Source organism: Ziziphus jujuba, chromosome 10 (genome assembly GCF_031755915.1).
Source record: "Ziziphus jujuba cultivar Dongzao chromosome 10, ASM3175591v1".
Lineage (NCBI taxonomy): Eukaryota > Viridiplantae > Streptophyta > Magnoliopsida > Rosales > Rhamnaceae > Ziziphus > Ziziphus jujuba.
In genome coordinates this window covers 18,397,257-18,408,540 of record NC_083388.1, presented here as the reverse complement: position 1 = coordinate 18,408,540, position 11,284 = coordinate 18,397,257, and the positions used below count along the sequence as shown (strand labels likewise).

The 11,284-nt window shown below is 33.4% G+C and overlaps 2 protein-coding genes across 2 annotated transcripts; both read left to right on the top strand.

Moving 5' to 3' along the window:
- Positions 1-714: 714 nt before the first annotated feature.
- On the top strand, positions 715-4,467 carry LOC107411617 (cation/H(+) antiporter 14-like). The gene is made up of 3 exons (XM_016019229.3): positions 715-1,106; positions 1,322-2,329; positions 2,994-4,467. The coding sequence occupies exons 1-3, from the start codon at positions 861-863 to the stop codon at positions 4,305-4,307; spliced, it is 2,568 nt and encodes an 855-aa protein (XP_015874715.2). The 5' UTR covers positions 715-860; the 3' UTR covers positions 4,308-4,467.
- A 3,031-nt stretch (positions 4,468-7,498) lies between these two features.
- On the top strand, positions 7,499-10,741 carry LOC112490644 (cation/H(+) antiporter 4-like). Its single transcript, XM_048468695.2, has 3 exons — positions 7,499-7,669; positions 8,300-9,322; positions 9,641-10,741. The coding sequence occupies exons 1-3, from the start codon at positions 7,499-7,501 to the stop codon at positions 10,739-10,741; spliced, it is 2,295 nt and encodes a 764-aa protein (XP_048324652.2).
- The last annotated feature ends 543 nt before the right edge of the window (positions 10,742-11,284 follow it).

The window sequence follows — 11,284 nt, the reverse complement described above, 5'->3', positions numbered from 1 at the left end:
AGGGAATAGAGGAATTTCACTTGACTTGGTCAAACCTGTGACGTTAATGGTGTATATTCTTAATGGTTTTATTTTTGGGCCAAGCCTACAAGTATGGCTCCTGCCATTTGGCTAGCTGCAGTTTACTTCTGGGAAACATTTTGGGAAAACAGTATATTTATGGCAAAAATTAAAGTTGGAAGCAAATTGTAGAATTCTAACTAGTTGTTTTTCAAAACCTTCTCTGGCTTAAACAATAAAGTTATGTTGTTTTCTCTCCTCGGTTTGCATTTAAAACATGTGGTTAAGAAGTAATTTGGTCGTTGAAAATTTCATGCTGAAGCCACGATAATCACCTACTTAGCACCAGAAAGAAAAAGGAATGAAAAATCCACAAGGATCAAAACCTATAAAACTAGAAAATGTTAAAAAGTACTACTATTTCTTTTACAAATAGTTAAATGGGGTTCTGTACTTCTTTATATGACTCAGCTTATAACAAGGAAGTCTTGTACATGATTTTAGCATATAATGAGGAGGTAAACTTATTGAGTGAGTGGCGAGGAGCCACACTCCGAAATTAAAGGAAACCTCATTTATTTGCATGGCCAATATTTAATTAACCTAAAAAGAAGAAAAAAAAAGAAGAAAAAGACCAACCTTAATTTGTAATCCTAAAGTATTCTATCAGGTTGATAATCAATCTCTCTCTGTTTAATCTAAAAACAAGAAATAAACATAAAAATATAAAATAAAAAAAAAACTTCTGCCTCTCTTTCTGAGCTTTATCTGTTCACATATTGGTGTCCTTTTTGAGTCTCCAAAAGTTTTGCTGTGAATCTTATTTCTGTTTATATGTAAACCTTCCATAGATATCAAAAATGGACAAATGGAGTACAATGGTTGCGGGAAAGGTCACCGGACCATCAGTAGATGTTAAAGAATATTTGGTTTGCCAATACAACAACGCGATCTCACCTAAAGGCTTCTGGAAAGTTGATCGTTTTATTTTTGATTATTCCTTACCGGCTTTACTCTTCGACGTTGTTTTAATTGTTTGGACAACGAGGTTTATTTACTTTCTTTCAAAGCCTTTTCAACAGAGTATGATCACAGCACAAGTCCTGGTAAGCTCTAAAACTTTATTTTCCTTTTTTGTTTATCAAACTTTTGATTTTCTTATTTATTTTTCATGAAAATCAATAGAATTTCTTGTGAATGTGACATGACATAAATTCACGTTTTCTTCAGTTGTATTTAATATTATATACAATCTTGGAGAAACTCAATCATAAATACGTTGTTACATGTAATAATGATGATGATGATTGATTGGAACCAGGCAGGTATATTATTAGGTCCAACCATTCTTGGTCAATGTGGGATAACGTCCAGATTATTCAATCCAGGAGAGAAAGTTTTTCTCGAAATGATCGGAAACATGGGTTTCATGTTTCATCTATTTACAATTGGACTTCAGATGAACATCAGAGTCTTTAGAAAGGCAGGACATGGGGCAATTTTCATTGGTGGTTCATGTTTTGCTATACCTTACCTACTTGGCATGCTCACCTTAGTTACTCTAGGAAGTTTAACCCCCATAAATCAAGACATATCCGATTCTCTTCCCTACGTTGTTGCAGTCAATTCCATGTCCACATTTCCTGTCATTACCAGCCTCCTTGTAGATTTGAACATTCTTAACTCCGAGGTTGGTCGTTTGGCTACTTATACCTCCGTTGTCAGTGATGTCTGCAGCTTGACTTTGAGTTTGGTTATGACAACTATGGTTCATAACTTCCATAATTATAAATTAGCATGGTTCTGGTCTTTTTTCTGCATTTTCACATTTTTTATCTTCATCATTTATTTCATCCGGCCGTTCATAGTCTGGTTAACCAGAGACACAATGGAAGGACAGCAGCTGGAGGATCACCAATTCGTTGTCATTGTTGTATTGATCTTGTTGTCTGCTCTTGTTTCTGAGGTTCTTGGCCAACATTCTGCTTTTGGACCACTTATTTTGGGGCTTTCTCTACCAGAGGGACCACCATTAGGAACAAGTTTGGTTTACAAGCTTAATACCTTATGCACAGGAATATTCCTTCCGGTTTTCTTTGCCATCAGCGGCCTGCGTATGGATTTCTTCTCGGTGGTTGGTGGAAAAGGAATTTCTCTAGGAGTTGTGGAGTTGATTATCTTCATGGGTTATGTTGGGAAGTTCGTTGGAACTTTTGTGCCTGCAATTTTTTGCCGTGTACCTTTTTGGGATGCTATTTCTCTCTCTCTCATTATGTGTTGCAAAGGTGTCATTGAGGTTGCCACATATAATATGTGGAACGACAGCAAGGTAATTTAATAGTTTAGCTAATTTGTCACCATAGGTACTGAACATCACTTGAATCGCATGACACATTTATTAATTGTCTGCATTTAATTTGTTTTGAATTTACAAAACTAAAAATTTAGTATTGGAAATTAAGGGAATCCGAAAGGATAGAAAATTATTAATTTTCCATGTTGGCATATAAATTTCACTTAATCATGACTACAAATGGTGATATAAATAGCATTTTTCAATTTCATAAAATATAACCAAAATCTATTTCAAAAATTATAACATGAAGTTGGATAAATTTAGAAAAATACTATTTATCACATTATTATAATTTACATATCAAATAACAATTTAAATGGTTATTATTAAAAAATTTATTTTCAAACTTTTTGAATAAAAAATTTATAAAATACAATACTATAATTAAAATTTATCATATAAAATTGTAATAGCTGTCAAGGATAACAAATAGCAAAACTCGTATATTTACACCAACTCTACCATGATTAGCAATATTATCCAAATTATGGTACATGTTGGTAATTTATTGTCCAATTACATATAATTCATGATGAATTGCAAAATTGAGGGGCAAGTCCCACCATAATTTAGGTAATGTTGCCCATATCCTTGCAAAATTTTATGTTATGCTACTAATTAATCTATTTATTCACAGGTTTTAGACGACCTATCCTTCACACTTGTACTATTCACAATGATGATTGTAACTGGGTTTGCAAGACCCACAGTGAATTACCTCTACGACCCATCAAAAAGATACACAACCTACGGGAGGAGGAGCATCCTATACTCCACAAACAATGTCCAGCTCCGAATTCTAGTCTGCATCCACAACGAAGACAATGTTCCAACAATCATAAAACTACTTGAAGCTTCAAATCCTACAAGACTCAACCCAATTTCAGTCTATGTCCTACATCTAATGGAGCTCACATGCAGAGCAGCAGCGATACTAGTTCCTCATCACAACCTCAAAAAAAACACAACCAAAGCAACGACATCGGAGCACATCGTCAATGCATGCAGCATCTACGAGCAGCAACACCAAGGAACCGTGGTGATGCAACATTTCGCTGCCGTGGCTCCATACTCGAGCATGCACAACGATATCTGCACTCTGGCTTTGGACAAGAGGACGAACATCGTCATCCTTCCCTTTCACTACCACTGGACTTTTGATCGAAACGAAACCGGATCGACCGCCCGGTCAATCAGAAAAGTCAACCTTAACGTGGTCAACAAATCTCCTTGTTCTGTGGCAGTTTTGATCGACCGAGGTCATATGAGAGGTACTCAATCCATATTGAATTCGATAACGGATTCGTATCGAATTGGATTACTGTTTTTAGGAGGTCCCGATGATTGGGAAGCACTGGCCTATGGAAGAAGAATGGCGGTTCATCGAAATATCGACTTCACTGTCGTTCGTTTTCGATGCCTTGAGGAACAAGGCAACGGCAAAGAGAAGATGGTGGACAACGAATTGATCTACGATTTCAAAAGCAGTGTTGGAGTTCAAGGAAAGGCAAAATTCGTGGAGAAGTTTGTGAAAGATGGATTGGAAACCACCGAGGTGATAAGGTCGATGGCGGACCGTTTCGATTTGGTTATGGTGGGGAGGTACCATTCGCCGGAGTCTCCTTTAATGTTGGGGTTGAGCACCGAATGGAGCGAGTTCCCAGAACTCGGGGTGATCGGAGATATACTGGCGACTTCGAATTTTCGGTTCTCGGTTTTGGTGGTGCAGCAGCAGCCTCAGGAAGAAGGTCTGCTGGCGGCTTTGCCGTTAATGGAGGCAACAAGAGAACCTGTCGTAGATCAAAGGATGTATTTGAGATATTTAGATAGTGCTGAAGATTGTACAGTACTACCAGCTGCTCGTTATAGAAATGTAGGTAATTTCTCTGCTGCTGCTGCTGCTGGTGGTGGTGGCGGTCGTGATGATTTAAGCCCAACTCGCAGAGAGTAGTAAAATATTTAATTCTTTTTTTTATTTTAATTAGAAAATATCAAGACAATTGTACATTTTTAATATTGTCTCTTAGATTTTTACAAAGAAAAGAACGAACATACACCAATCTTAACCTTTTAATCACAAACAATAATATAAAAGGAAAATATATACAGATTTGCAAAAATAATTCTTTTATTTTTTTCCCAATTACTATACAAATTTTTAAGTTTAAGCATTTGACACACTTTTTTTTTTTTTGGTTGAATTACTGATATATATTTTCCAAATAATTACAAGTTTGGAAATTAAATTAATATAGAATATTTTTGTAAATAAACTAATGATTTTAAACCTTTTTTTGGATTAATGAAGGCAATTGGCCCTCACAATAAATCCATCCTCCCCTAACTAACGACAACAAATGATCAAATGCATGATTTTTTATTTCATTATTATCTGTAAAATATTGCACTATAGATAATCTTAATATGTATACATATTTGCGGCTGGCACAGCACTTTGTTATAGCATTTTTTAAGGATCTGCTTTATCCATCATTTGTTTTGTTAGGTTATTTGTAATTACAAACAAACAATTATTTATAGGTTTGATTCAGTGGTAAAATCATCGAGAATATACTTTCAAATCTAAAGTTTAAATTTTATTTATAAGTTTGATTCAGTGGTAAAATCAACGAAAATATACTTTCAAATCTAAAGTTTAAATTTTATTTATAGGTTTGATTCAGTGGTAAAATCATCGAGAATATACTTTCAAGTCCAGAGTTTAAATTTTGACCTAGATAAAAATGTTCCTTATAATAATAATAAAAAAAAAAGTTAAAAACAAGCAATGTCATTAAATAGTTTTATACGTATATATAATAATGTGAGTTAGCGTCATAAGGATGAAGCACAAAATGTTAATCTAGGTATAACAACTTTATATAATTCTTGGAAAAATATATAATTCTTGGAAAGATACTAGCCTTCAGATGTCTATGTTATCTCTGTGGTTAAGGAATTTGGTTCTATGGCATCAAATTTTATGTAAGTTTTTTTGATTTGGTAAATAAGTTTGTAAAGGAAACCATTTAATTTCAATGTCTTCTGAATTTTTCTCCGTCTGTATAGTGTACGGATAATTGAAGGTCATATTTTATAGTTACAAAGTTTTATTGTCCCAATTATGTGAGTAATTGAGACCAGTATTCTATAGTTATGATTCTATATATATGTTTTCTAATAATCAGATCATTTTTTTTTTTTGGAATAAAGTAATCAAATCATTTTTTTTTTGGGAAAAAGTAATCAAATCATGTTTTAAAAGCTTATAAAAAGCAAACTATTGTTTTTTTTTGTTTTTTTTTTTTTGAGGAAAAAAGCAAACCAATATTGTTGAAAAATAATATACTTCACCCAAATATTTAATCATGCTCATGCCAAAACAGATAATTTTACTCTCGTTTTTTTTTTTTTTTTTTAAGAGTGATTATTTGAACCCAAATCTTTGAATCGCTATTGAATTTCTAATATTTCTCTTAATTTTTTATTCTGGTAAATTAAGGTTTTTTGGTGGAGACCAATTCTATGACCGTTCGCCAAAAGAATAAAGAAATTAAAATAAATAATTAAAGAAAATTTTTGTGGCAGAAGTAAATTGTATACAGTGGGTTATATATATAACTGATGTATTTAATTGGCAGCTATTATTCGTTCATTTTTCCATATAGATTTTCCATATATTTAATCACTTTAACAAAGGATTCAAATATCTTTCTCTTGTCTCCTATTCCTTCAAAACATAGATGAGCACTGGTGTACATATATATATATATGTACACAAATCTTTTTATTTTTTTTAATCTCAAACATTAATGTAAAGGAAAATATATTGCCCTATTACATAAATTACAATTTGGAAAACAATTCTTTTAATTTTTTCCCCAATGACAATACAATTGTTTACTTTTTTTTATATATAATAAAACAATTATTAATATATATTAAAAAAAAAGTAATTTTGGTTGTTTACCGATTTATATATTTTACAAAATAATATTACAATTTTGGAAAATTAATATGGAATGTATTTTTTTAAAGAAAATAAATAAACTAATGATTTAAAAAGGCAATTGGCCCTCATAACAAATCCACCTCCCGACCAATGAGGGCAACGGACAAATGCTTTTTTTTCTTTTCCCTCAAAATTTTATATAAATCTTCATTTGGTTTTTGTCCAAGCAAGATTACACCTGTAAATTTCATTAGATAAATATTAAAACAAGTTCCAACTTCAAATCCTATCACAATATTATATTTTTCATAAAACAAATATAAATAAGATGGAACTATATATTCAAATTAGTTATTTTTATGGGTTCATATTGTTTGTCATAGCTATTATGATTGGAAACAACACATTATTACGCTAAGTCCTCTCGAAGATATGCTAGCTGTTTGAAGATATCATTCTTGCCCTTTCTCCAGAGGTTACTTTACTTTCCTTCCCCCCTCCCCTTTTTTTTTTTTTTTGGTTTGGTTTTTTGTGTTCCACAAGTAAAATGTTAAACCAAAATTTTAGGTGCCTTCCTATTGGTGGGACAGGGAAACAAAACTTTACATAAAATATTTTTATCCAACAAGATAATTGAAAGACAGTCATAATGAATTTTCAAACAATTCAAATCCTTGCATTTCCAAAATAATAATAATAATAATAAAAGAAAATGTATGTTCAATGATAGAAATTAGTGGTTATAACCATTTATTAGATTTCCAGCTGTATTTTGAGTTTATACAAGGAGAACATATATAATTATGTGCTAACCATATTCAATTTCAAGATACAGTTAAGAAATTAACCGTTCATGGAACTACTTTTTCCAAAAAGTGGAAGTGAGTTTGTACATCTATTAAAAAAAAAAAAAAAAAAAAAAACGAACTGTCGTTAGTTTTGGAAACACAAATATCATTTAAACACCCATCTTTTAAGTTTTGAAAACTAATAATTAATAATCATCAAATTTTTTTTATTTTTTTTTTTTTGAATTTTACGTGATCAAGATCGAAGAGAAGCCATTTGTTGGTATATTGTTTGGGGCAGAGACGAAATTGAAAAGGAGATAGAAAATGTTTCTGATGCATGGAACATTATTTCCAAGTCCAAAGAACATGTCGTACACGTCAAGAGAGTACTGTAGCACAATGCCGCCGGAGGTGAATTCATTCGGTATATGGAGATTACGTGCTGCTGGGCTGAAGCCTTATCCAATTCCAACATTGGAATTGCAAATGTTCGTCATCTTCTTCTTTACCCAACTCTTCCAATTAATGCTCAAGCCTTTTCGTCTCCCCAAGTTCACCTCCCAGCTTCTTGTACGTTCATTCATTAATTAATTAATTAATCCTCATGCATAATACATATATTCTTTCCTTTCTTTAAATCACAATTGCTTTTGTTTGTTTTGTTTCTGTTTTGTTAAGAATTTTTTGGGAGGCAAAAGCCTTAGAACAAATTCAAAATAGGGTTTTTTTTTTCTTTTTTTTTCTCTAAATTGTTTTTCCATTGATATTCTGTCGACTTTTTTTGTTTGGGGTTAATTTTTCTTTCTTTCTTTATTTTTGACATCAAAACCTCCTCCAACCTCTAACCACAAAAGTTTATCTTTTGTCGCTGGAGGCACTAATAAAAATTAAAAATAAAAAGGTCTCTAAATAGCTAAAATTAAAATGTATTTAAAAAATAAGAATTATAGTCAGTTTGAGATGTTGGATTGTATTGAGTTAAATAAAACTATTTTAAATCAAGTAGTATGAAAATTTAAATATTTTAGTATGATCCAATCCAATACAATATCCCAAACAAAGCCTAGCTAATTGCACCTTTTTTTTTTTTTTTAATGAAATTTAGGAGATTTTTTATGCAATTTTTTTTTTTTTCAGCTCATGTTTATATAAAACTAAGACAAAATTTTTTTTAAAAAAATGTTTGCTGAAACCATGCAGGCCGGCTTAATCCTGGGCCCTACAATGTTGGGAAGACTTGAAATAGTGAAGGATTACATGTTTAGCGTGAACAATCAAGAAGAAATTGGTATGCTGGGTACATTAGGGTATTCATTCTTTATGTTCCTAAGTGGAGTGAAAATAGATATGGGTATGATAAACAGTAGAACAATGGGAACAAAACCACTATGGACTGGAACAGCAAGCGTATTATTGCCTTTGATAGTTGGCAGTTTGTACCAAAGCCAGCTCACCAATCCCGAATTCGGTCTAAACAGAAGACAAGCCTCTGAACTTCCCTATGCGATTGCAGTCCACTGCCTCAGTCCATTTCCAGTCATTTCTTCTCTTCTCGAAGAGCTCAAAATGATCGGCTCCGAAATTGGCCGCTTTAGCCTATCAGCAGCATTGGTCAGCGAAGTTTACAATATCTTTCTTTCAGTTTCTTTCTCTTTGATGACTATTCTCAAAGCTAAAGGATTTACTTATGCCTTCATAGCCACAGTATCAACCGTTGGATATATTCTTCTGGTCGTTTTCGTGTTTCGACCGGCGATGTTTCGGATCATCAGACAAACACCTGAAGGCAGGGCCGTCAAGAATTCGTATCTGGGTTTGATCATAATCTTGATGTTGGCATCTGGTTTGTTGTCTACTTGCTTTGGTCAGTCTTTTCTTTTTGGACCTCTTATATTGGGTATGGCTATCCCTGATGGACCACCATTAGGAACAGCTATCATAGACAAGCTCCATCTCTTCGTCTTTGATATTTATTTGCCGATCTTTGTTACAACGTCCTTGTTGAGGGCAGATTTTTCGCATCTCCGTTACAATTTCAAGGATAAGTTCATCAAAGCCAATCAATCCGTCATTGCGGTAACTTTTCTCACCAAGTTCTTGGGGTGTATGATTCCGCCATTGCTTTGTAAAATGCCATTGGCTGATACTTTAGCAATCGCTCTCATTATGTGCTCCAAAGGAATTGTCCAGCTCGCCAACTTTACCTTCGCCAGAGACAAAGAGGTACAAATATGTTTTAGTTTTTTTTTTTTTTTCCCCTCCCCTAATCAAAGACACATAGACGTGGTGAAATGATGACTCAATTACTAATAGTTTAAACTTTTGAAAATGATAGTAACATGGATTAAAAGTTTTTTAGATATTTAAGTTTAAAACTTAAACAACAAAATTTTAAGATGATAATATAACTATAATGATGATCCAAGTTGTCTAATGAGGTTGAGTTTTTTTCCATCTTATAGAGATTATACTAACTAATAAGCATTACTACTTGTGATCAATGAGTGAAGTAATTAATCATTTTTTCTTGAACAATTCCAGTTGACCTCAGAGACAGCATTTACTTTAGATGTCGGTAGCATCTTGGTGGCATCAATCATTTTGCCACTCGTGGTGAAGCTTCTCAATCCTACAAAAAAATTGACAAATTACGAGAAAAGGAACATTATGTATTCCTCACCCAATTCGGAGCTACGAGTACTTGTTTGCATACACAGACCGGAAAACATTTCCGGCATCATCAATGTACTGGACGTCTCATGTTCCAATACTAGAAGCACCCTTTCGGTTTATGCTCTTCACCTCATCGAATTAATCGGAAGAGCATCCCCCGTGCTTCTTTCGCATCAATGGGAAAGGAAATCTCCTTCCCACCTTCTTTCCTACTCCGAAAAGGTAATCTACCACTTGAATAAATTTGAGAAAAGAAACAAGGGTATTGTTTCTTTAAATTCCTTTACCATAATCTCTCCTTCCAAATCCATGGACGATGACATTTGCTTGATGGCCTTGGACAATCGCACCACCATTATTATACTCCCGTTTCATCGGAGATGGTACACCAATGGCTCCATAGAATCAGATGACAATACCATAAGGGCCATAAATTGCAGTGTGTTGGAAATAGCACCATGCTCGGTCGGAATCCTTGTCGACCGAGGCATAAGCAGGCGAGCCTCCATGGTTGCACCGGAGTCGTACTATTCAGTGGCTGTGGTATTTTTGGGTGGTAAAGATGATAGGGAAGCCTTGTCATTGGGGAAAAGAATGATAAGCGAGAAGAAGAGTATACGCCTAACAGTGATAATCTTGGCTGCCATAGAAGAATTCGGTGATGTGTATGAAAAGATGCTTGATATGGAGGTGATGAGAGATTTGAAGTTCAGCAAAAATGCAGGTTTTGAGTGTATAAGATTCGTAGAGAAGCGAGTGAACGATGGACCAGAGAGTGCAATGGTGCTTAGATCTATGGCGGCAGAGTATGATTTGATTATAATAGGAAGAGAGCATGATGCAAAGTCACCACAGATCTCAGGGCTATCGGAATGGAGTGAATTTCCTGAGCTTGGCACCATTGGAGACTTGCTTGCCTCATTAGATTTCTATTGCAAAGCATCTGTACTTGTGGTGCAACAACAGTAGTAGAGACCGACTTAAAATTTTAGTCATGGTTTTGACTTTTGACTATACCCTTTGTGTGAGATACAGAGATGACAGTCATTTGAATCAACAAGATTCTTTCATTTATTCTTGTTGGTAAGAAATATTTATATATTTTTTACCTTTTCTTTTTGTACATATATATATATATATATATTCAATTCAGGGGTGATAATACAATATATTCTTTTATACCTTAACATTCAATCAAAAAAATTACATGTAAAAACATTTTTTGTTATCTTTTACATCATACCTATAATAAATTTTGTTAACGAAACCAATAGAATTTATTTTTGTTTGTTTATATTGATTAAGGTATTGTGGAGATTTGAACGAATAATTATTGACCGAGGAAACTTAATTAAAAGATTAGATTTGGACCACTCAAGATTTGCCTTAATTACAAGTTATCTCCCTCGTTTTTACTAATTATATATACCTCCCTACCATTAGTATTTTTTGCCTTAATCACAAGTTGTCTCCCACGTTTTTTCTAATTATATATATACCTCCCTACCATCA

Bases quoted from the DNA above. Each gene is read 5' to 3' on its own strand.
- LOC107411617 (XM_016019229.3), top strand. From the start codon at position 861: ATGGACAAATGGAGTACAATGGTTGCGGGAAAGGTCACCGGACCATCA. The intron at 1,107-1,321 runs GTAAGCTCTAAA...GATTGGAACCAG, and splicing joins TGATCACAGCACAAGTCCTG to GCAGGTATATTATTAGGTCC. The intron at 2,330-2,993 runs GTAATTTAATAG...ATTTATTCACAG, and splicing joins ATATGTGGAACGACAGCAAG to GTTTTAGACGACCTATCCTT.
- LOC112490644 (XM_048468695.2), top strand. From the start codon at position 7,499: ATGCCGCCGGAGGTGAATTCATTCGGTATATGGAGATTACGTGCTGCT. The intron at 7,670-8,299 runs GTACGTTCATTC...GAAACCATGCAG, and splicing joins AGTTCACCTCCCAGCTTCTT to GCCGGCTTAATCCTGGGCCC. The intron at 9,323-9,640 runs GTACAAATATGT...GAACAATTCCAG, and splicing joins CCTTCGCCAGAGACAAAGAG to TTGACCTCAGAGACAGCATT.